The sequence below is a fragment of the Mustelus asterias genome, chromosome 3 (assembly GCF_964213995.1).
Source record: "Mustelus asterias chromosome 3, sMusAst1.hap1.1, whole genome shotgun sequence".
NCBI lineage: Eukaryota > Metazoa > Chordata > Chondrichthyes > Carcharhiniformes > Triakidae > Mustelus > Mustelus asterias.
Genome location: NC_135803.1, coordinates 148,291,368 through 148,317,422, shown reverse-complemented (window position 1 = coordinate 148,317,422; position 26,055 = coordinate 148,291,368). Strand labels below are relative to the sequence as shown.

At 45.1% G+C, this 26,055-nt stretch overlaps 1 protein-coding gene across 1 annotated transcript in view; it reads right to left on the bottom strand.

Annotated features, from left to right (window-relative positions):
* The window catches only part of LOC144491693 (protein phosphatase 1M-like), a 44,278-nt gene extending 27,882 nt beyond the window's left edge, over nucleotides 1–16,396 (bottom strand). Inside the window, exon 1 of the mRNA XM_078209877.1 lies at nucleotides 15,902–16,396. Within this exon, the coding sequence (XP_078066003.1) occupies nucleotides 15,902–16,116 (215 nt within the window). The 5' untranslated portion in view covers nucleotides 16,117–16,396. The remainder of the gene's footprint in view (nucleotides 1–15,901) is intronic.
* Nucleotides 16,397–26,055: the final 9,659 nt, after the last annotated feature.

The window sequence follows — 26,055 nt, the reverse complement described above, 5'->3', positions numbered from 1 at the left end:
ATCGCCACCCCCTGCCCCTCCACCCCCCACCAATCGCCCGCAGAGTGGCAGCGGACCCCACTGCCCCCCTCCCCACCAGAGATCCACCTGACCCCCCCACCCACCAGAGATCCATCTGCGCCCCCCCCCCCGACCAGAGATCCATCTGCTCCCCCTCCCCCCCCAAATCAGTGAGCGATCGGGTCTCCACGCCCCCTCCCCCCAGAGATACATCTTACCCGCCTCCCTGCTCTCCCCCCACCCCAGACAACGATCTGGCCTCACTCCCCCCACCCCAGAGAACGATCTGGCCTCACTCATCCCCCCACCAGAGGAACATCTAACCCGCCTCCTCCTCCCTCCCCACCAGACAACGAACAGCCCTCCCGCCCCTACCACCAGACAACGATCAGCCCCCCTCCCCCACCAGAGAATGATCTGACCTGCCTCCCTCCTCCCCCCACCACTGATCTGAGTCAGAGAGCCGTTGGAGACTCTGAACGTGCTCTTCAGCTGCTGGAGTGCCCGACTCAGACTTTTATTTAGCAGGTCCATTACGGCACGGTTCCGGATTGGCAAACGCGGTGGTAAAGGGGGAAATGCTGATAAAGTTGGGCGGGCAGTTCATTAATTCAATTTAAATGCATGCAAATGCATTTAAATCGCCGTTGCGCCTGTTTTGGATGCGAAGTGGATCGCGGCCATTCCCGGGTTTCGGTAAAGTGGCCATCTGTGCGGACCGCGATCATGGCCTCACACCCGACTTTACCATGTTTCCGCGCCCGAAAACGGGCATGACACAATGGTAAAATTGGGCCCAATGTCTCTGTGTTAACTGAAGTTTGGTAATACATAGCCTTGCGAGAAAACCCCCATCAACAAGGTGTGACTGCATTTGTGGAGAGAGAACAGAGCCAACGTTTCGATTTGGATGCTCTTATCACAAGAATGGAGGTTGATGGGTATATTCCTCCTTTATTACTCAAGAGAGTTGGAAAAATATGGTCCACTTCACTTTAAAAACACCTCATGTTTAAGTTAGACATTGAATAGTTATCAGACCTAAACTCAGCCTCCATATCAAATGCATTGTACTATATATAAATCATGTCTCTGTATCTTTTATAGACAATCTGTTTACAGCAGGGGACTTTTTTGCAAAGTGAAAATAAAGAAACAGCAAGAAGTGCCAAAACTTGCATATACAATCTTTAACATGACAGGCGATCTCTAAAGGAAGTTATTCATTCTCATCTTTGTTCTGCTATTTTTTGTTAGATAACACACAAGTGCTAATCTACTGTGCTTCAGTTATTCCTATTAACATAGTTCTCTCTCTCTCTCTCAAGAGCAATATGATAGGGCTTAACATTTTCTCCAAATCAAATAGGACAAGAATGTATCGCTCAAGGGCACAGATAAAATGCAGAGTAAAAGCTCGGGACAAAGGTGAAATAAAGGATGAAAAACATGCTGCTGGATATAAAGTGTGCTATAAATAGGATTTAAAAACAGGTTTAGATTTTTGCGATAATTTAAACATTTCATTCACACCCATCTGCACCAACAGATGATCATGGCCACACAGTCTTATGGAAAAATTAAACACTCATTAAGCTGCTTTCCTAGAAGAAGAAAACCATTAGCAGAGGCTTGAGAACTCTGCGCTCCTTCAATTCTGGCCTTTTGCATCTCCCCAGTTTTAATCATTCCGCCATTCGCATGGCGGCACAGTGGTTAACAATGTTGCCTCACAGTGCCACGGACCCAGGTTTGATTCCCAGCTTGGGTCACTGTGTGTGGAGTCTGCACATTCTCCCCGTGTCTGTGTGGGTTTCCTCTGGGTGCTCCAGTTTCCTCCCACAGTCCAAAGACGTGCTGGTTAGGTGCATTGGCCGTGCTAAATTCTCCCTCAGTGTACCCAAACAGGTGCCGGAGCATGGCGACTAGGGGATTTTCACAGTAACATCATTGCAGTGTGAATGTAAGCCGACTTGTGACTAACAAATAAACTTTACTTTAAGCTGCCTCGGCCCCGAACTCTGCGATTCCCTTCCTCCATCACCTCTTCCTCTCTCTCCTTTCAGCACAGTTATGCTTTAGTGTTACATTGGACCCTTACGGCGCAGGAGTTGGTTACATTTAGCACAGACCCAGTGAGAACAATGCTGTGTAGCAAAACGTAATGAAGTTGATGAGATACCTCAGGCAGGATAGGCAGACAATTCGCAGAGTTTGACACTGAACATGTGAGTACATGTATTTAATAACAAGACGTTTGCCGGATGTTTCATATTGTCAGCCTCTCTCTCAGTCAAATCCTTTTGTACAGTGTGGCTAGAATGTTTTAAACTGCAAGGTACCGCCAGGATTTCTAGGGTGGTGGGGCCAGGAGGGCTATTTGGCTTGGGCCTCAAGTTCAAAAGGGGGGGCCTCAAATTTTGACACTTGTTTTTTTTTTGCAATGGCCTAGTGGTATTATCACTGGACTATTAATCCAGAAACTCAACTAATGCTCTGGGGACCCAGGTTCGAATCCTGCCACAGCAGATGGTGGAATTTGAATTCAATAAAAAAATATCTGAAACTAAGAATCTACTGATGTTCATGAAACCAGTGTCGATTGTGGGGAAAACCTATTCACTAATGCTCTTTAGGGTAGGAAATCTGCCATCCTTACTTGACCTGGCCTACATGCGATTCCAGAGCCAGAGCAGTTGACCCTCAACTGCTCTCCAAGGGTGACTAGGGATGGGCAATAAATGCTGGCCAGCCAGCGATGCCCATGTCCCACAAATGAATAAAAAAATATACATTTAAAAAGCAAAATATGCTGGAATCTGAAACAAACACAGAAAATGCTGTAAAGTCTCAGCAGGTCTGACAGCATCTGTAGGGAGTGTGTAGAGCCAATGTTTCAAGTCTAGATGACCCTTCGTTGGAGTCCAATATCAGCAGCTCTGATGAAGGGTCACCCAGGCTCAAAACATTGGGGATAGAACTAAACCAACACCTCACATTTAAAGTTCTTACTCTTGTATTCACTTTCCTCCATCTGTAACCTTCTTCAGCAATAAAACAAATCCCACTCCCCGTGCACTCCCTCCTTCTCCCTCATCGTTTTCGCATTCTACCCTCCATCTGGTTCACCATTAATGAGCACACCTTCAGCCAAAGGTACCACCTTTGGAATTCCCTCCCTAACTGCACCTATGCTCCTGACAGATTGCCCATTAAAATTCCTACAGTGCAGAAGGAAGCCATTCGGCCCATCAAGTGTGCACTGACTCTCTGAAGAGCATCTTGCCTATCCCCGTAACCCCATGTATTTACCCTGCTAACCCCCCCCCCTGTGGAATGGAATTCTATATCAGACAGAGTTAAATGGACATTAGCAGCTAACAATTAGGAAAGAGAGAGTTAAATAAATCAATCTTACCCAACACGATGATTTTAAGCAGTTGATTATATGTGAAAGAGTTTGGAATGAAATTGAATTATGATCTATATGCTTAATATGAACAAAATCAACTATAATGATTTTGAAATAATCCGTTGTATTGAAATAATCCATTGTATGGTATTAATCAAGCTTATAAAAAGCAAACTAGCAAATTGTCAATAGAATGACCAAAGAATTAGTAACATTAATGAAAGAATGCAGATTTGGCAACATCTGATGGACTTTATGTAATCAGCTGTAAGAAAAGCAAAGACTGCAAACAGATATATTCAAAATATATCTTGAAAATGAGCACATTCGATGATGCATTATATAAGAATCAAGCTGCCCAGGCTTGGACGGATGCCAGGTGTTGGGCCCACATCTGGGATTAGATCAAGTCTTGGCATTTAGCCAGTGCTGAGCTGGACAAAAAAAAAGCTTCTTGGACATCCTAATAACAAGGAAGTAACCCATGCCAAGAGGTGGACTTCCGCTAATTGGAATGAGCTAATGGAAAATCATTATTTAAGTTGGCAGATTGTAATTGATTGAAGCAATCCTGTCATAATTGGATTGACATATTAATGATAAATGAAATCACATTTAGCTAATGAATGGGTTGAACTAAAGATTACGGAAAAGTAGAATTGCATTTAATTTTGGCACGAAAGTCAGGATCTTTGAGAAAGTTCTGCGGTACTTTTAGTACTGCTTGGCATATCAGAGGTCTCCCTTTGACTGAGGTTACTGCTCTGTACGCCCTGCTTGATTTTTCTATGTTTTAATAAACTAGTTTTAAATAAATAAATTCTGATACGCTTTAAAAACGGAGTCATTTTACCTTTGCAAAGTTTATATTTTCAGAATTACTTTAGTTTTCTATTTGCATATCTTCGGAGTGTGGGAGAAAACCCACGCAGACACGGACAGAAGGTGCAAACTCCACACAGACAGTCACCCAAGGCCGGAATTGAACCCGGGTCCCTGGCACTGAGAGGTAGCAGTGCTAACAGTGTCAAGAAGCCCTTTGAAAATCTCCTATTTGAAGCTCTATACATGCAGAGTCAGCAGAATGAAAACCCTTCATCCAAACTCAAGTTTCTGATTTGCCAGACGGAAAAGAAAAGCAGAACAAAAATATTTCTTAAACTCAGAGGAAGCTCGACTCAAAGACCAACATAGAATCAGACATCGCAGAAGATCAGCCCATCGAGTCCGCATCGACACATTAGAAACACCTCAGCTCCCACGTAATCCCATCTGCCAGCACTTGGTCCATAGCCTTGATCATAGTATCGAATGTGTGGTCAGGTGCTGATTCTTCATGTGACTGGTGGCACAGTGGTTAGCGCTGCTGCCTCACAGCGCCAGGGACCTGGGTTCGATTCCCAGCTTGGGTCACTGTCTGCGTGGAGTCTCCCCGTGTCTGCATGTGTTTCCTCTGGGTGCTCTGGTTTCCTCCCACTGTCTGAAAGATGTGCTGGTTAGGTGCATTGGCCAAGCTAAATTCTCCCTCAGTGCACCCAAACAGGCACGGAGTGTGGCAACTAGGGGATTTTCACATTAATTTCACTGCAGTGACTAACAAATAAACTTTATATTCATTGGAGTTTAGAAGAGTGAGAGGGTGTATCATAGAAACTTAAAAAATTCGAACAGGATAGATTCTGAAAGAATGTTCCCAATGGTGTCGGAGTCCAGAACTAGGGGTCTTTGTTTGGGGATAAAGGGGTCCCTTTAGGACTGGGATGAAGAGAAATTTCTTCACCCAGAGGGCGGCGAATGTGTGGAATTCACTACCAGAGAGAGCAGTTGAGGCCAAAATGTTGTGTGATTTCAAGAGGGAATTAGATATAGCTTTTGGGGCTAAAGGGATCAAGGGATATAGGGAGAAGGTGGGATCAGGATATTGAATTTGATGATCAGCTATAATCAAAATTAATGGCAAAGCAGGCTTGAGGCCGAATGGCCTATTCCTGCTTCTAGTTTCTATATTTCTAACAAACATCCATCCCTCAAACCAACACCATCAAAGCACCTTGGCATAAAATGTACAGAAACGTGTAGACCTTACAGCATGGAAACATCGTGTTTAAATCTCTTCCTTATTTTGTTCCTTCACAGCATGGTTCCTGAGGTGGATACAGGGCAAGTTGGCATGAAAGATGTAAGGGCAAAGGGTAGTGGGTTGGCACTGGGGCTATAAGGGAGCCACAAGGGTGGGTGGGGGGTGCATGAGTTGGCATGTTAAAATGGATGGGGCATGGCAAGAAGGTGGGGTGGTGAGGAATGTCCGTGTTGGTGTATGCTCTCCACTTGAGTAACTGGTTCCAGTGTCATTTACCCAATCTGCTCCCAGATTCTTTCAACCCCTGTTCCCACATCTACCCAGTCATTGTAATGTTGACATAATCCTGGATTTTCACAAGTAATGGGAGACTCTGTGCACTTTTCACAACTTGCCTGGATGTGCAAAATCTCACTAGCTGTCCTGTCTGGAGACAGTACACATCTCTTTAACCTGTGCTTAATGCTCCCTCCACTCACATTGTCTGTACCTTTAAGACTTGATTAGCTGTGGGGTTATGAATACAAGCTTGCTTGTTTTTTAAATAAGGGATTAAGTACTTGAGGAGATTTAAACATTTTGAATGGGCTAGAACCACAGAACCATAGAAAATTACAGCTCAGAAACAGGCCTTTTGGCCCTTCTTGTCTGTGCCAAACCATTTTATGCCTAGTCCCACTGATCTGCACTTGGACCATATCCCTCCACATCTCTTACATTCGAGTGCTTTTTTTTTTTAACTATTGTAAAGCCTGTAACAGATATTTAAACCTTTATTTTATTCCATCACAGCATGGCTCCTAAGGTGGATACCAGGTGAGTTGGCATGAAATATGTAAAAGCAGAAGGTAATGGGTTGGCACAAGTTGGCACTGGGGCTATAAGGGAGCCATGAGGATGGGTGTGGTGGGGGGGGGGGGCGGCAGGGGTTGGCATGTTAAAGAGGATGGGGCATGGCAAGAAAGTGGGGGTGGTGAGGAATGTGGGCGAGGGAGCCAAAATACTTAAAACCACCAGGACAGAGAACTGAAGCGGGCCTTTCAAACAGCCCACCCGAGCACGTGGCAGCATCAGTGGCTGCCCTCAACTTCCATCCGGGGGAGGGGGAGAGAGAGAGAGAGAATGGACCTGACTCCACCTACCCATCTCATGCTACCCACCTTAGGAGCAAAGATCTAGGCTGTAGTTTCTGCCGAGACCACTACTCACCCTGGTGGTGAATTCCACATCTTTACAACAGACACCAACTCCTACAGGCAGCATTCACTCAGTTCAGTATGGCTGGAGTGGCGGTCAGCAAAGGAGATCTTTCACTCCTGCGCGCGGTTGTGTGCTTTGGGAACAATGACTGACATATCACATCATTTTAAAAAATAATTGAGGGGGGGGGGGGGGGCGGCACGCTGGCACAGTGGTTAGCACTTTGCCTCACAGCGCCGGAGACCCAGGTTAGAATCTGGCCTCAGGTCACTATCTATGCGGAGTCTGCACATTCTCCTCGTGTCTACGTGGGTTTCCTCCCACAGTCCAAAGATGTGCGGGTTAGGTTAATTGGCTATGCTAAATTGCCCCTGGTGCCAGGGGATTAGCAGGGTAAATATGTGGGGTTGCAGGAATAGGGCCTGGGTGGGATTGTGGTCAGTGCAGACTCGATCAGCCGAGTGGCCTCCTTCTGCACTGTAAGGATTCTATAAACCAAGTGTCACAAGAGTGTCTAATGATTCAGCATTCTTCACACCACATGGTCAACCACAATATATGTGGAGGAGATCAGCTGGTAGGTATTCATTCTGCACTGGTCTGTTGAGAACCACTTTATGGAGCTTGCAATTACCAATCACCCAAGTAACCCTCTGATGTTACAAATCAGAGTCACATGAAGAATCAGCACCTGACCACACATTCGACACTATAATGAGATCCTTAACCATCAAATTTAAGAAATGAGATTCTCTTCCTCACTGGCTAGACTCTGTATTGTTTCTAATTTTCAGTTCTGTTATTTGTTTTTTGCTGCCTAAAACATGATTAATGTGGCCCCATGGATAGCTAGAAATGTTTGCTATATCAGCAGGGTAGAATCATAGAATCCCTATAGTGCAAAAGGAGGCCATTTGGTCCATTGTGTCTGCACCGACCACAATCCCACTCAGGCCCTATCCCTATAACCCCATATATTTACCCTGCTAATCCTCCTGACACTAAGGGTCAATTGAGCATGGCCAATCAACCTAACCTGCACATCTTTGGACTGTGGGAGGAAACCGAAGCACCCAAAGGAAATCCATGCAGACACGAGGAGAATGTGCAAACTCCGCACAGTGACCCGAGGCCGGAATTGAACCCGGGTCCCTGGTGCTGTGATGCAGCAGTGCAAACCACTGTGCCACCATGCTGCTCCTACATGAGATCTGGCAGTGCACAACATTGTGTGTCAATGTTCACCCAACTTGGCTTATTGTCTGCCAAAGCCAAGGCAATAGTGCCTGACTGACTCAGGGTTGTTTTGGGGCCCAACTTGACGCCATGGAAAAGGCTCAAGCATTCACCCTTCTGAGCTTTGCAGGGCAGACGGTGGCAGAGTGAGGCCCAGGGAAAAAGATACAAATGTCTGAGGTCACGTACTGACTAACTCGAGAACGGTTTCTTCCCTGCTGTCATCAGACTTTTGAATGGACCTACTATAACGTAAGCTGGTCATTCTCTACACCCGTGCTGTGACTGCAACACTATATTCTGCACCCCCTTACAGAATCCCTACAGTACAGAAGGCGGCCACTTGGCCCATCGAGTTTGTACCAACCACAATCCCACCCAGGCCCTATTCCCGTAACCCCACACACCTACCCTGCTAATCCCCCTGACACTAGGATCAATTTAGCATGGTCAATCAAGCTAACTCGCACATCTTTGGAGCGTGGGAGGAAACTGGAGCATCTGGAGGAAACCCACGCAGACACAAGGAGAAAGCACAAACTCCACACAGACAGTGACCCGAGGCTGGAATTGAACCTGGGTCCCTGGCGCTGTGAGACAGCAGTGCTAACCACTGTGCCACCGGGCCACCCTCTCCTTTCCTTCGCCCTCTATGTTTTGTCTGTACAGCGCACAAGAAACAATACTTTTCACTGTATACCAATACATGAGACAATAATAAATCAAGTCATTGATAAAGGTGAAGCTAGAAAACCACAAGGAAAAAGAAATCAATTAGAAGGGTATGAGGTTGATGGGGTTACTTAAAGAAAAACAGGAGGAGGTTTGTGAGGAGCACAAGTACCAGCATGGGCCTATTGGGCCGAATGGCCTGTTTTTGTGTTGCAACTAGTTTGTAATGGTCATTCTGTCCATCATTCTTGGGTCTGGGTTTGAGGGAGGAAGGGGTCAGTTAGGCAACTGTTGCCTGAGCTGAACTCTGACCTTCTGCTGTCAGAGTTCTCCCCCTGTGGCGACATCACAGGCACAAACCCTGGTTCGAAAATATAAACTATTTTCCAAAATGATAAACCTAAAATTAAGGTGGTGTTAAACACTATGTCAGCTTGACCCAGTTTATAACACCACCACCTGAACCAGAGGATTGTGGGATCATAAGAATTAGGAACAGGGGTAGGCCATTCGGCCCCACTAGCCTGCAACACCATTCAATAGTGCTACATAGAGTCATAGAATCCTACAGTGCCGGAGGCCATTCAGCCCCATCAAGTCTGCACCGACCACAATCCCACCCAGGCCTATACCCATAACCCCATACATTTACCCTAGCTAGTCCCTCGGGTGCTATGGAGCAATTTAGCATGGCCAATCCACCTAACCCGCACATCTTTGGACTGTGGGAGAAAACCGGAGCACCCAGAGGAAACCCACGCAGACACGGGGAGAATGTGCAAACTCCACCCAGACAGTGACCCAAGCCGTGAATCGAATCCGGATCTCTGGCGCTGTGAGGCAGCAGCTCTAACCCACTGTGCCACCATATTTTGGCTTCAGTCTTTGTTTGGAACAAGGAAGGTATGTATTGATAATGAGGAACTTTAGGGTTTTGCAACACAAAGGCTGCCCTGGGACAGAGTCCCAATTCTACATGCCTACTAAAGATTCTCCGGAGAGGACAACACCCTCTGGTGTGATGACTCATGCTCAGTTTTCATTGGTCCCTCAAGTCAGGTGACTCACATCTGCTGTACGGTCTTAAAGTAAGAAGTCTCACAATACCAGATCTTAAAGTGACAGACACCACATACACAACAAATAGTATCATGGCTAATCCAACATTCCTCACATCCACTTTCCTGCCCTTTCCTCATAGCCCTTGATTCCCTTACTGATCAATAATCTATCTCAGCCTTAAATATACACAAGGACACTGCCCCCACATCTTTCCTTGGCAAGGAGGACCAAAACCTCTCAACTCTCAGAAGAAATTCCTCCTCATCTCTTTGGTTTGATTTATTATCACATGTATTAATAAACAGTGAAACTATTGTTTCTTGCGCGCTATTCAGACAAAGCATATTGTACATAGAGAAGAAAAGGAGAGAGTGCAGAATGTAGTGTAACAGTCATAGCTAGGATGTAGAGAAAGATCAACTGAATACGAGGTAGGTCCACTCAAAGGTCTGATGGCAGCAGGGAAGAAGCGGTTCTTGAGTCGGTTGGTATGTGTCCTCAGACTTTTGTATCTTTTTCCCGAAGGAAGAAGGTGGAAGAGAAAACGTCCGGGATGCATGCGTGTGGCCCTTGATTATGCTGGCTACTTTTCTGAGGTAGTGGGAAGTGTAGACAGTCATTGGATGGGAGGCTGGTTTGCGTGAAGGACTGGACTTCGTTCATGACCCTTTGTAGTTTCTTGTGGTCTTGGACAGAGCAGGAGCGATACCAAACTGTGATTCAACCAGAAAGAATGCTTTCTATGGTGCATCTGTAAAAGTTGAGAGTTGTAGCTGACATGCCAAATTTCCCTTAGCCTCCTGAGAAAGTAGAGGAGTTGGTGGGCTTTCCTAACTATAGTTTCAATATGGAGGTCAGGTTGTTGGTGATTTGGACACCTAGAAAATTGAAGCTCTCGACAAGTTCCACTTCATCACTGTTGATGTAGACAGAGGCAAGCCTCCACTGTGCTTCCTGAAGTCGATGACCATCTTCTTTGTTTTAGTGACATTTGAGGGAGAGATTATTGTTGCCGCACTAGCTCACCAGATTCCCTATCTCATTCCTGTACTCTGCCTGGTCATTGTTTGAGATCTGACCCACTATGGTGGTATCGTCAGCAAACTTGAAGGGGAATTTGGTCGTGCAGTCATAGGTGTATAAGGAGTATAGTAAGAGGCTGAGGACACAGCCTTGTAGGGTACCGATGTTGAGGATGATCATGGAGGTGGTGTTGTTGCCTATCCTTACTGATTGCGGTCTGTGGGTTAGGAAGTCTAGGATCCAGTCACAAAGGGAGGAGCTGTGCTCCAGGCCATGGAATCTTAAATTGGCTCCCCTTTAATCTGAGACTATGCCCTCTGGTCCTAGACTTACCCATGAGGGGAAACATCCTCTCAGCATTTACCATGTCAAGCTCTTTAATAATCCTGTATGTTTCAATTAGGTCACCTCTCATTCTTACTAAATTCCAATAAGTAGTGCCCCAACTTGTTCAATCCTTCCTCATAAAGACAATCCCTTCACACCTGGGATCATCCTGGTGAACCTGAACTGCCTCCAATGAAATAATATCTTTCCTTAAATGTGCGAGTTAGGTGGATTAGCCATGATAAATTGTCCGTCAGTGTCAGAGGAATTGAGCAGGGTAAATATGTGGGGTTACGGGGATAGGGCCTGGGTGGGATTGTTGCCAGTGCAGGCTCGATGAGCTGAATGGCCTCCTTCTGCACTGCAGGAATTCTGTGATTTCTATGATTCTAAGGGGACCAAAACTGCTCACAGTACTCCAGATGTGGTCTTGCCAGTACCTTGTACAGTTTTTTTCTTTGTTTTTATTCCAATTCAATCAAATCAAGTCCAATTCAGAGTCTCAACAAGTTGAGACATTCCCAATCCAAGCTGACAAGACAGGGCTCTCACCTCCTGTCTTGGGCTTGATCCACATGATCCAAGCTGATTGGAGTAGGCATAGCTCCTCCTCCAACGCTTGATCTCATTTGCATCTTAGCTAAAAGGCTGAGATGCCGCTTTTAAAAATTGCTTCAAACGAAGCTAAAATGTAACCCAATGACTTCAACCAAGTACAGCATGTCGATACTACACTTGATCTTAGCCAAAAGGCCGAGATAACTTCCCTACTCTTGAAAACTCTGGGCTAAGAAGGTGCACAATTCACTGGCTTCTGTTGCCACTGGACCCTCTTCTTGGCGAGCTGAGGTGTTAAGTAAAACCAAGACTCTTAAATGAAGCAAAGCAGCATCAGGTAAATGTGCTTCAAGCCATTATCAGTAGCTTTCGTAAACATCCGACCCTGATTTTGGTACAAAGTCTCATGTTTATCAATCTCCACACAGCAAGTGTTTTGATGTGTAAAAGATATTGAACAAAAGGACAGGAACTGTGCTTACAAAGAGTGAAAATCAAAAAAGAAATTCGAACACTTCAACGTGAATTATTAAGAGCTTGGCTGGATGGTATGTTTTTCATACAAGTGAGTTCCTCCAACTCATTTGTTTACTTCTCGAGTTACTAATTCTCCGCAGGCCTGGGGAACATTGCCCTTAACTCAAACTCCAGATTTGAAATTTATGTAGCTTTTTACCCAATATCCTGTAATTTATTCAGTTTTCTAATTTTAGCAACCATAATTTGGATTTATACCTCAGTTTTAACATTAAGAAAAGTGCCAGGGTCATTCCTGAACAGAATGTGAAGGCCGGAGGAAACTGACAATGGAAATAAGGGAACTGATGGTTAAACTCCAAGCTTGCTATTACTTAATCATTACTTCTGGATTTAACTTCTTCCCTTTTTCAAACGTTAGGTGTCAGACACTTATCAATCGAGCTCCTTCATTTAACAATAAATTAAACAATTTTGTTCCTTCGACTATGGATCCACAAACATTAACACAACTGAAATTAATTTGTCGTAAATTTCCTACAAGGCTGAAATTAAAGGTCAAGTATTGAGAAGGAACAATGGATGGTATGATTAAGGGTGGCATGGTGGCACAGTAGTTAGCACTGCTGCCTCACAGCGCCAGGGATCGGGGTTCAAATCCTGGCTTGGGTCACTATCTGTGTGGAGTTTGCACATTCTCCCCGTGTCTACGTGGGCTTTGTCCAGGTGCGCCAGTTTCCTCCCACACTCCACAGATTTTAAAGTAAAGTTTTTTAAAAGCTTATTTATTAGTCAGAAGTAAGGCTTACATTAACACTGCAATGAAGTTACTGTGAAATTCCCCTAGTCGCCACATTCTGGCACCTGTTCGGGTCAATGCACCTAAACTAGCACGTCTTTCAGACTGTGGGAGGAAACCAGAGCACCCAGAGGAAACCCACGCAGACACAGGGAGAATGTGCAGCTCCACACAGATCGCCGGGAATGGAACTTGGGTCCCTGGCGCTGTGAGGCAGCAGTGCTAACCACCATGCCACCCAAGATTTGCGGGTGAATTGGCCATGATAAATTGCTCCTTAGTGTTAGGGGGACTAGCTAGCGTAGGTGCATGGGGTTATGGGGATAGGGCCTGGGTGGGATTGAGGTCAGTGCAGACTCGATGAGCTGAATGGCCTCCTTCTGCACTGTAGGATTCTATGATAGCACGCAAAACAATACTTCTCACCGTATCTTAGTACATGTGACAATAAATCAATAAAAAAAAAACAAACACAGAGCTCCCGAACGCACCTTTAAATCTCGCTGGCTATTAGGATTGCACAAGAGAATGTAAGAGGGGAGTGAACACGAGGAAAAGCTGTATCAGTCAACAAGTTGTTATGCAATATAAACCAACAAGTGCTGAAAATACTCAGCAGGTCCGGCAGCATCTGTAGAGAGGGGGGGAAAAAAAGAGTCAATGTTTTGAGTCAAATATGACACTTCCTCGGAACCTGAGGTTATGATCTGGAAGGCACTGCCCGGAGAAGCGGATTCAGTAGGTACTTTCTAAAGGAAGCTGGATACACTCAGAAAGGAAACAAAATGCGAGTTAATAATGGGAAACAAGGAAATAAGACTTCGAGCAGATATTTTACATCGGTCTTCATGGCAGAAGATGCTAAAAATCACCCCAATAAAACTCGAGAAGCAAAAGGGATCAAGGAACAGAGATCAACGCTGGGGCCTCAACCACTTCTGATTTATTTTAATGCAATCCATCCAAATTTGTTGACAATACGAAGCTAGATGGGGCAGTAGGTTGTAAGTAGGGTACAAAGAGCCTATCAGGGATACAAGTAGGTTAAGTGAGTGGGCAAAGAATTGGAAGCTTGAGGTTATCCACTGGTAGTAAGAATAGAAAAACAAAATATTATTTAAATAGAAGGAGGCTACAGAATGCTTCGATACATCAGAGATCTGTATATTCTCAGCCATGAATCACAAAATGCAGGTACAGCAAGCAATTAGCAATGCAAATGGAATGTTGACCTCTATTGCAAGGACGTTGGAGTATTAAAGTAGGCAAGTCTTGCTAAAACATTACAGGGCCTTGGTGAAACCACGCCTAGAGTACTGCGTAGTGTTTTGATCCCATTAGTTAAAAGGTGGATATACTTGAATTGGAGGTAGTTTGGAGAAGGTTCATTAGGCTGATTCCTGGGATGAAGGGGCATCTTCATCTAGAGGAAACGTCGAGCAGGTTGGGCCTGCCTGATCAGAGTTTAGAAGAATGACTGGTGATCTTATTAAAAAATAAAAGATTCTGAGTGGGTTGCACAGGGTAGATGCTGACATGATGTTTCCCCTTGGGGGAAGAATATAAACTAGAGGACATAGTTTCAGACGAAAGTGTCGCCCATTTAAGATGGAAATGTGGAGTATGTGGGCGGCACGGTGGCACAGTGGTTAGCACTGCTGCCTCACATGCTAGGGACCCGGGTTCGATTCCTGGCTTGGGTCACTGTCTGTGCAGAGTCTGCACATTCTCCCCGTGTCTGCATGGGTTTCCTCCGGGTGCTTCGGTTTCCTCCCACAATCCAAAAGACGTGCTGGTTAGGTGCATTGGCCATACTAAATTCTCCCTCAGTGTACCGTGTCGCTACTAGGAGGTTTTCATGAGACCAGGAGCAGGATTAGGCCACTCGGCCCATCGAGTCTGCTCCTGCCTTTTCCCCATATTAAATCAAGAACCTATCTCTGTCTTAAAGACACTCAATGACCTGGCCTCCACAGCCTTCTGCGGCAAAGAGTTCCACGGATTCACCACTCTCTGGCTGAAGAATTCCTCCTCATCTGTTTTAAAATAATCGCTTTAGCCTGAGGTTGTGCCCTCTGGTTCTAGTTTTTCCTACTAGTGGAAACATCCTCTCCACGTACACTCTATCCAGGCCTCGCAGAATCCTGTAAGTTTGAATAAGATCCCTTCTAAACTCCAACGAATGCAGACCCAGAGTCCTCAACCATTCCTCATACGGCAGTAATTTAATTACAGTGTTACTGTAAACCTACTTGTGACACTAATAAATAAACTTAAAACTTATCTCAAAGAATTGTGAATCTTTGGGATTCTCTGCTGCAGAAATCTGGGTTATTGAATATATTCCTGACGGAAATAGACAGATTCTTAAACTGTAAATCAAGGATTGAAGAAGGGAAAGTGGCGTCAGATCAGTTATGACCTTACTGAATGGTGGAGCAGGCTCAAGGGGCAAGTGGTCTACTCCAATCTCCTATGAAAGAACTGGGGAGAGGGACTCATATGGCTCTATCAAGAGGGAGCTGACAGCATAGTGGTATTGTCACTGGACTAGTAATCCAGAGGGTGACACACTTGGGACCCAAGTTCGAATCCCACCATGGCAGATGGCAAAAATTCAATTCAAATATAAAAAATCTGGAATTAAAAGTGTAATGGTGACCTCAAAACCATTGTTGTAAAAAAAACCATCTGGTTCACTAATAGCCTTTAGGGAAGGGAAATCTGGTCTGGTCTGGCCTACATGTGACTCCAGAACCACAGCAATGTGGTTGATTCAAAACAACAAATGCTGGCCCGGTCAGCCGAATGGCCTTCTCTTTTGTTGTACGATTCTAAAGAACGTTGTTTTGAAGGCGGCAAATACCACAAGCGTTTTTCTTTTTTGAAGAGTAACCGTGTGTAAATGAATAATTTGATTATTTCACCACAAGGGAAGATTATTTAGTAACATTTTTGTTGCAAATAAAGGACAGTAATTGTCCCAAATTACACAAAAGGCTTGGCATGGAAGTTTCATCATTTTGAACACAAGTTATTTCCTGTTGAAACTCACTCAGCGTAGCCTGTGTTCCACGGAAGTTTCTTGTTCCTCGGAGGAAGCAGGATCGGCCTGTCCCTTTGATCCCCGTTCTGGCTCATTTCTGCGGGGTTTTGGTGCAGAAAGTGGGGCCGGCAGTACATGTTGTAGATGGGCTCCGGGCGAGAAGTGGTCGACGGCTGGCGGTTCCTGGCCACGGGCGCAGTCCTTCTCTTTAGCCTCTTAAACATGCCTGCGCTCTGGGTTTATGAAGCAGCGGGAGGGACTGGATTAGTAATCTTCTCTCCTCCTCTTCCCCAATTTTGTCCTCTTCCCCAGTCCAGGCTAACACGGTGCAGAGAAAGTTTTCCTAATGAGGAAAGATTCCACTTGTTCCATTTGTAGGGATGAAATCGCTGTGAGCCTCTGTCTCCCAAGCCCCCCTGTTAACAAGTGAGGGAGTTCCTCGCACCCGCGATCAATGCTGAGTTTTTAATGTGTAGCAGCATTGTGTAAACCTGACACAGACTCAGCGTCCAATTACAGGGCTCAGTCTAATTTCACACACTGAGGAATCTAAGTCAGAACCTGCAGTAAAAGAGAGGAGTTTCAGCCTCTTTGATGAAACTTAAACTAATTGGATGGTTTTAAGTTCATTTATTTATCTCAGTTCACAAGTAGGCTTACATTAACACTGCAATGAAGTTACTGTGAAATTCCCCTAGTCGCCACACTCCGGCACCTGTTTGGGTCAATGCACCTAAACTAGCACGTCTTTCAGACTGCGGGAGGGTGACCTTCACGAGGGCAATTAGCGGTGGGCAACAAATGCTGGCCTTGCCAGCTTTAGGTTTTTAGTTTATTTATTAGTGTCACAAGTTGGCTTACATTAACACTGCAATGAAGTTACTGTGAAAATCCCCGAGTCGCCACACTCCGACGCCTGTTCGGGTACACTGAGGGAAAATTTTGCATGGCTAATATACCTAATCAGCACATCTTTCAGACTGTGGGAGGAAACCGGAGCACCCAGAGGAAACCCATGCAGGCACGGGAGAATGTGCAGACTCTGCACAGATATTGACGCAAACCGGGAATCGAACCCCGATCCCTGGCGGTGAGGTAGCAGCGCTAACCACTGTGCCACCATTCTGCCCATCCAAAGTCCTGAAATTCTTCTTTCAAGCATTTGTTGCCCCTATTTATTTATGGGATGTGGGCTTCGCTGGCTGGACCAATATTTATTGACCATCCCTAATTGCTTTTGAACTGAGTGGTTTGCTAGGCCATTTCAGAGGACAGTTCAGAGTCAACCACATTGCTGTGGGTCTGGAGTCACATATAGGCCAGACCAGGTGAGGACAACAACTTTCCTTCCCTAAAGGACATTAGTGAACCAGATGGGTCTATACAACAATCGACAACGGTTTCATGGTCATCATTAGACTTCTAATTCCAGATTGTTATTGAATGCAAATTTCACCGTCTGCCGTGGTGGGATTCGAACCATCCCCAGAGCATTACCCTGGGCCTCTGGATTACTAATCTAGCGACAATACCACCACACTACTGCCTCCCCTATATACCCTATTCTCTTTTGAAAGCTATCATTGAATCTGCTTCCATTAGGCTTTCGGTTCATGCAGTCCAGATCAGGACAAGTCACTGCACAAACAAAAGTATTCTCATCTCAGCCTTATTACAATTGCCTCTGCTTCTGCCCTGCGGAAATGTGCCGGCACAATTTTGTCTCCTGCCGCTCACCGGAACTTCCCTTACCGGGTGGCATAGTGGTAATATCACGGGACTCGTAATCCAGAGGCCCAGGCTAATGCTCTGGGGACATGGGTTCAAATCCCACCTGGAATTGAAAACTAGTCTCAGTAATGGTGACCATGAACAATTGTCGTAAAATCCCATCTGATTCACTAAGGGAAGGAAATCTGCCGTCCTTACCTGGTCTGGCCTACACATGACTCCAGAGCCACAGCAATGTGGTTGACTCTGAAATGCCCTCCGAAATGGCCTCGCAAGCCAATTATTTCAGACAGTTTGGCATGGGCAACAAATGCTGGCTTTGCCATGGACACGCACACCCTCATGGAAGGGAAAGTAATGGCCTAGTGGTATTTTCACTAGACTATTAATCCAGAAACTCAGCAGATGTCCTGGGGACCCAGGTTTGAATCCTGCCACAGCAGATGATGGAATTTGAATTCAATAAAAAGTATCTGGAATTAAGAATCTACTGATGACCATGAAACGATTGGCGGAAAAACCCATCTGGTTCACTACTGTCCTTTAGGGAAGGAAATCTGCCGTCCTTACCTGGTCTGGCCTACATGTGGCTTCAGAGCCACAGCAATGTGGTTGACTCTCAACTGTCCTCGGAAATGGCCTAGCCAAGAGCAACTAGGGATGGGCAATAAATGCTGGCCAGCCAGCGACACCCATGTCCTATGAATGAATTTTTAAAAAATCCTCTGAAAGAATAAAGAAAAAATTCCCTCCATTTCATGAGTTTCAACTGTAGCTAAGTGTCTCTTATAAAAGAGGTGTGTTTGTGGTTAAATGACTTATGGTTATATGGACTTCTTTGGAAGTCCGTATAAATAACATTCCGAGACATTCTCCCATCTGATGCTTTAGTCACCTGTTCAAAGAAAATTCAATGAGATTAGTCAGGCATGACTTCCCTTTTTAAAATTCATGATAACTCTGATCAGCTGAAAATACTCAAGGTGATAAGTCACCATATTTTTAATTATAGATACTAGAAATTTTCTGACAACGTCTTAGATCAGTGCCTTCCAAACCCTTACCCGGTGAGACCCCATTTTAATGCCTCAGACTTCATGTGACCCCAGAGTCAAAACGTGGGGGAGCAGGTGAATTGCTGAGCTTAAAGATTTTACAAGTTTATTTACTTCTTCGTGCCACAAGTAGGCTTACGTTAACACTGCAATGAAGTTACTGTGAAAAATCCCTAGTTGCCACATTCTGATGCCTGTTCGGGTACACCGAGGGAGAATTTAGCATGGCCATTGCATCTAACCATCACATCTTTTGGACAGTGGGAGGAAACCCACGCAGACACGGGGAGAATGTGCAGACTCCACACAGACAGTGACCCAAGCCGGGAATCGAACCCAGATCTCTGGCGCTGTGAGGCAGCAGCACTAACCACTATGCCGTCCTTGGCAGATTTCCTGTTGAGCAGTTTTGGGGGGGGCGGGGGAGGAGATGATTCAATTATTGAGTGGGGGCTTTGGTTATTGCCCAGGATGGAGGGGGTGGGGGGGTGTTCAGGGAGCATAGAGCATAGCTGACTAAAAAGCAGGGTTTCTCCAAAAGAAAATGAACACTCACCTGTTCACAAGGTGTGGAATCAAGCAGAACTCGGAGAGGAATCCACCAGATCACACCCACCAATAAAACATGGCAAGAATTAAAAGGGGTCTTGTTGCTGTCAGGAATCTGTCGAAGTTCTTTTGGAGCCTCCTCCAGAGTTGCTGCTTCAATCTCTCCCTGCAGTACAAGCAATGATGTGGAGATGCCGGCGTTGGGCTGGGGTAAGCACAGTAAGAAGTCTCACAACACCAGGTTAAAGTCCAACAGGTTTATTTGGTAGCAAATACCATAAGCTTTCGGAGTGCTGCCCCTTCGTCAGATGGAGTGGATATCTGTTCTCCAACAGTGCACAGACACAGAAATCAAGTTACAGAATACTAATTAGAATGCAAATCTCTACAGCCAGCCAGGTCTTAAAGGTACAGATAATGTGGGTGGAGGGAGCATTCAACACAGGTTAAAGAGATGTGTATTGTCTCCAGACCGAACAGCTAGTGAGATTCTGCAAGATCAGGGGGAAAGCTGTGGGGGTTACTGATAATGTGACATAAATCCAACATCCTGGTTTAGGCCGTCCTCATGTGTGCGGAACTTGGCTATCAGTTTCTGCTCAGCGACTCTGCGCTGTCGTGTGTCGTGAAGGCTGCCTTGGAGAACGCTTACCTGAAGATCCAAGGCTGAATGCCCGTGACTGCTTCAGCACTTCAGCAGTCACGGGCATTCAGCCTTGGATCTTCAGGTAAGCGTTCTCCAAGGCGGCCTTCACGACACACGACAGCGCAGAGTCGCTGAGCAGAAACTGATAGCCAAGTTCCGCACACATGAGGACGGCCTAAACCGGGATGTTGGATTTATGTCACATTATCAGTAACCCCCACAGCTTTCCCCCTGATCTTGCAGAATCTCACTAGCTGTTCTGTCTGGAGACAATACACATCTCTTTAACCTGTGCTTAATGCTCTCTCCACTCACATTGTTTGTACCTTTAAGACTTGATTATCTGTAAAGACTGCATTCCAATCATTATTCTGTAAATTGAGTTTATGTCTCTGTATGCCCTGTTTGTGAGCATTTCTCCACTCTACCTGACGAGTGCTCCCTCCACCCACATTATCTGTACCTTTAAGACCTGGCTGGCTGTAGAGATTTGCATTCTAATCAGTATTCTGTAACTTGATTTCTGTGTCTGTGCACTGTTGGAGAACAGATATCCACTCCATCTGACGAAGGAGCAGCGCTCCGAAAGCTTATGGTATTTGCTACCAAATAAACCTGTTGGACTTTAACCTGGTGTTGTGAGACTTCTTACTGTACAAGCAATGGCCACCAGTCCCAGTGGCACTGCTGAGCATGAAGAGCTGCTGGATGGTTGGCAGCTCTCAAAGATGGGCTCTTCATCTTTGAAGGCCCAGTGGTGTCAGTTGACTGCCTGACTAATTATTTCAGGGCGTACAAGTTTTTTTAAAGGCAGAGGTGGATAGATTCTTAGTAAGCAAGTGGGTGATGGGTTATCGGGGGTAGATGGGGTGCAGATTTGTGGTTATTATCAGGTCAGCCATGGTCTTATTGGAGGGTGGGGGAGGCTCGAAGGGCTGAATGGCCTCCTCCTGCTCCTTTTTTGTAAATGCAGATTTATTATCAGGGACAATCCAGGGGAGTACCAATCCTGAGAATTTTGACACTGGAACCACTGGCACTTAAGACTGCACTTTAATTCAGTCTTGCAATTCTCGAATTATTTATCCATGAAAGATTAGGTATTTTAAATGTTACAACAGTTGTTGGAACTTCAATACTAGTTTACAGGGGTCCTTTCATTAGGAATCCAAAACTAGGTAAGTCATGTTAATTTGTGAAGTGAAACCTTCCAACAATATGACTGTGATAATCTCAACAGAACATCACGACTAAATTATCACGTCAAGATACACAGATTTTTAATCAGTAAGGGAATCGAGGGTTCTGGGGATAAGACGAGAAAGTGGAGTTGAGGATTATCGTTAATAAGTTGCTGTCTTTGTGCTTGCTTTTGATTTGATTTGATTTATTATTGTCACATATATTAAAATGCAGTGAAAAGTATTGTTTCTTGCGCACTATACAGACAAAGCATACCATTCATAGAGAAGGAAAGAAGAGAGTGCAGAATGTAGTGTAACAGTCATAACTAACATTGTGCACTTAGCCGGAGAACCTGTATTTTTGCTTGCTGCAATTCTGCAGGGGTGAATCAGAATCACTGGCTACAGAGAAACCAGTTCCCTCATTAACTAACTGCAGTTGCCTCTCCAGTAGAAAGCTTATTTATCCCCGACTAAGACTGAAAATAACTTAACTTTAACAGCAAATGGTCACAATGGTGTTGCCAGTGTAAGTTTAGGTTACTTACTCCCTTAGCGTTTCCTGGTATAGCCAAGAGATCTTCGATTGGGTCCTAACCTTCTGAAAGCCAATGAGACCACTCATGATCTCATTGAGCGGTGGAGTAGACTCGATGGGCCGAATGGCCTACTTCTGCTCCTATGTCTTACATTCTTGTAACTTTTGGTTTTCAATACTGTGCTCCCAGGAGGGATCAAGGTGAGTCATTAAATCTTACAGCACAAAAGGAGGCCATTTAACCCATCATGCCTGTGCTGGCATTATGAAAGAACAATCGAATTCACCCCACTCGCCTGCTCTTTCCCCATAGCCCTGCAATTCTTTCCCCTTTATTCAATTCCCTTTTGAAAGGTACCTTTGTTACTGTTACTCCCAAAACCATTGAAATAAAACCTTGGAGTCAAGTTCTACTCAAATCCGTTCATTCACTTCTCTTTGTCTCTCTCACACTGTCCAAAGGGCATAACTTGGAACACTGCAAAACATTGTGGGAATATTGCAAATACTTAACACATTCATGGCATTTTGTTATTTTAACAGAAACAAGCTCAATTAAAACATAAACAGTTAATAAGATTCTTGTTTATCTGCCAAACATAGTCACAGTGAAAATTGCTCATAAGCAGGGAAACTTGCTAATGTCAAACAGAAAGTGCGTACTACTGCTGAGTTAGTTTCTATATTTAAGCACTGCATGCTGTGTCCCAGCTGGGACTGAGCTGGTTTTATGTTTGCATATGAGTCACTACGTTCAAACTCCAGGGCCTGAGTACAAATGTCAAGCCTGGCTCCAGTGCAGGACTGGGGGAGTGTTACACTGTTGGGAGGTGCGGATCCCTTCTTGCAGCCAACTGGAACTGATATGGTTAGATGAAGGAGGCGGGTAGCCCGATTCAAAAGCGTGAGTATAGACGAGTTGGGTAGAATGGCCTCTTTCAGTGCTGTAACTTCTAGTGACATCTCAGTTGCTGTCCAGGGTGGAAACATACCTAACACAAAATCGGGCACCTTCCTATTTACTGCAGCCCAGGACCACACCAGTTGCCAAATAATCTATCTGAAGATATTTTTATCAGGCTATTTTCTTTTGCCTGCAGGAATACCCTACCACAAAATGACCTCAATTCTGTTTGTGTTCAGCTGCCCTGTGGCGTGATGGAAAACACTTTGTGGTACAACATAAGCACATTCTCATCTTGATTCTTCGAGCCTATGGCATTGTGGATTGCTGTACCATGGACTGTCTTGCTATCTTTCACAATCTTTGTTTTTGGAAACATTTTCTTTTGTCAAGATTGGAGGTAGTGGACAAGATCAATGTGGTCGATTCTTACTGACCCTGTGAAAAGGACTAGCAAGCCACTCAGTTGTCCCAAACCACTACAGGAATAGAATCAAGTAACAGCTTAGTTTAGCTCTCAGAGATCAACCTCCCCTTCATAACAGTGATGGAATACTCTCCACTTGTCTGGATGAGTGCAGCTCCAACAACACTCAAGAGGTTTGACACCATCCAGGACAAAGTGATCTGCTTGATTGGCACCCCATCCACCACCCTAAATGTTCAATCCCTGCACCATTGACAAACAGTGGCCACAGTACGTACCATCCACAAAATGAATTGCAGCAACTCACCAAACTTCCTTTAACTGCACCTTCCAAACCTGGGATTTCTACCATCTAGTTGATAGCATAGGATTCTACAATAGTAACACCAATGCAATATTTGTCACCTAAAGGGGACAAGGGCAGCAGACATCACCATTCATTCATTGCAGCTGGATTAAATCCTGAGACTTCCTTCCTAACAGCACCGTGGGTGTGCCTTGATCAGATGGACTGCAACGGTTCAAGAAGGCAGCTTATCACCAACACCTTCTCAAGCAAAGTTAGAGATGGGCAACAAATCCTGGCTTAGCTACATCCCATGAAAAAAGTTTTAATAAACTGCCTCGATCTGCCCAATAGATCATCGATGCTGCAGATGATTTTATGAATTAAATCTGTGATAATTAGGGCCAGATTTTTATCTTCAGTTTGGAAACTGCAAATTGGGCAATTTACATCTTTGTATTCCCAGCTTCTAAAAGGCAACACGATTCCATAAAATATTTGTTTCTGGGACCAACGCCTCTACTTTCTCAGAAGACTAAGGAAATTTGGCATGTCAGCTACGACTCTCACCAACTTTTACAGATGCACCATAGAAAGCATTTTTTCTGGGTGTATCACAGCTTGGTATGGCTCCTGCTCTGCCCAAGACTGCAAGAAACTACGAAAGGTCGTGAATGTAGCCCAATCCATCACGCAAACCAGCCTCCCATCCACTGATTCTGTCTACACTTCCCGCTGCCTTGGCAAAGCAGCCAGCATAATTAAGGACCCCACACACCCCGGACATTCTCTCTTCTACCTTCTTCTGTCGGGAAAAAGATACAAAAGTCTGAGGTCACGTACCAACCGACTCAAGAACAGCTTCTTCCCTGCTGCCGTCAGACTTTTGAATGGACCTACCTTGCATTAAGTTGATCTTTCTCTACACTCTAGCTATGACTGTAACACTACATTCTGCACTCTCTCGTTTCCTTCTCCATGAATGGTGTGCTCTGTAGAGCGCGCAAGAAACAATACTTTTTACTGTATGCTAATACGTGTGACAATAATAAATGAAATCAAATCAAATCAAATTGGGTGCAAGTTGAAGTCTCCTAAGGCAGGTACAAAGTGACAATGGAGGTGGGCGGTGGATGTTGGACCAGCGGGTTAGAAGGCCTGCCTTCACTTACTGGGGCATTGACCCAGTTCTATGTACGGTTGTTAGCCTTCTACCCCTCACCCTTAATTCCCCCCATGTTCCCTTCATATCCACTTACTCGGTATTCACTATGTAACTGTTATCAACAAAAGTAGGCTTAGCAGATGGCCAGACATCTAACTTGCCAGATGGTCTCATTATGAATGCTTGGCTGAACTGCAAAACTCACTAACGGATTCAGATTTGATGCTTTAGGTGTCAAGGAAATATTTATAAACTCACAGAGAATAGCCTAGGAAATCAGCAATGGATACCGTAGAGCAGACTGCCTGCCTGTCCTCATAACCAGGCAATAATCCAAAGGTCAATGGGACAAAACAAAACGTTCTGCATTCTTAAAACTCAAATTGCAACATAATTTCCATAAAAGTTAATTTTGTTGTATTATTTGAAACAAGAAAGACTTGCATTTTTGGAGTTCATTTCTCAACCCCAGGGCATCCAAAAGTACTTCAGAGGCAATTGTGTACTTTCAAAATGCAGTCACCGATGTAATGCAGGAAACAAGGCAGCCAATTTGTGCACAGCAACCTCCCACAAACAGCAATGTGATAATCAATCTGCCTCCACTGCTATAAACTGGTGGGCAGTGGCAGGTGGGTCAGCTCAGAGACTGGAGTGTATTATTGGCCCACTTTAATCAATTAATGCTTTAAGTTTCATTTATGCTTTGTTTTTGTTTTGGGTGGTTCCCCCTTTTAAGGGACTGCCCTTCTTGCTTTCTCCTTCAGTTTGTTTAATTTAATTAAATTTGTTTTTCCAAAAAGAATGGCGGGTGGGTCGAAGTACAAAGGCCAATTTTGAAATGGCTCCTTTGAAAGGCAGGAAGGCAAGTGTGGGGGGGGGGGGGAGGGGTTGGTGGGGAGGGGATATCAATTGGGAGGGTTGGAGAGCTGTACATGTTGGGGCACCCCCTTCCCACCATGATGTGACACCATCCCCACTTGTTCTTCCCCATGTGGCCTCCAAAGCCCGCCCGCCCCCTATCCCCTCAACCCCTCCCTAGGTTGGCTGATCCCTTCCTGCCCTAATAGCCCAGGACTTACTTATCTCCTTCTGAGATCCATTGCTTTTCCCCATGGAGATGCTTGTGGTTCTAGCAGCACCCACTGTTCAGTTCTGGCATTGCTGGGAGTGCCAAAACTGCCAGCCAAACTGAGGTGTGGATGTTTGATCTCACCCTGTTTGTGCTGCCCCCAACCTGGTATCACTACGGTGCAGGATTCAGGATTTTTAAAAGGTGGTCCGTTTGGGACTGATGTCTTTTCGGGATGGGGGGGAGGAGGGGATGGAGTCAAGCAATTATCTCCGCCCCTGTAAAATTCAGCCCTATTATCCACTTTAACACCAGCCGAAAGTGGATGTCTCTTAAATGTGAAATGAATGGAAGATAGGTGCACCCACATTGCTGTTAGGGAGAGCGTTCCAGGATTTTGACTCAGCGACAGTGAAGGGACGGCGATATATTTCCAAGTAGGTTTGTGAGTGACTTGGAGGGGAACCTCCAGGTAGTGGTGTTCCCAAATATCTGCTGCTTTTGTCCTTCTAGATGATAGTGGTCATGGGTTTGGAAGGTGCTGTCGAAGGAACCTTGGTGAGTTCCTGCAGTGCATCTTGGTTCACACGGCTGACACTGTTCGAC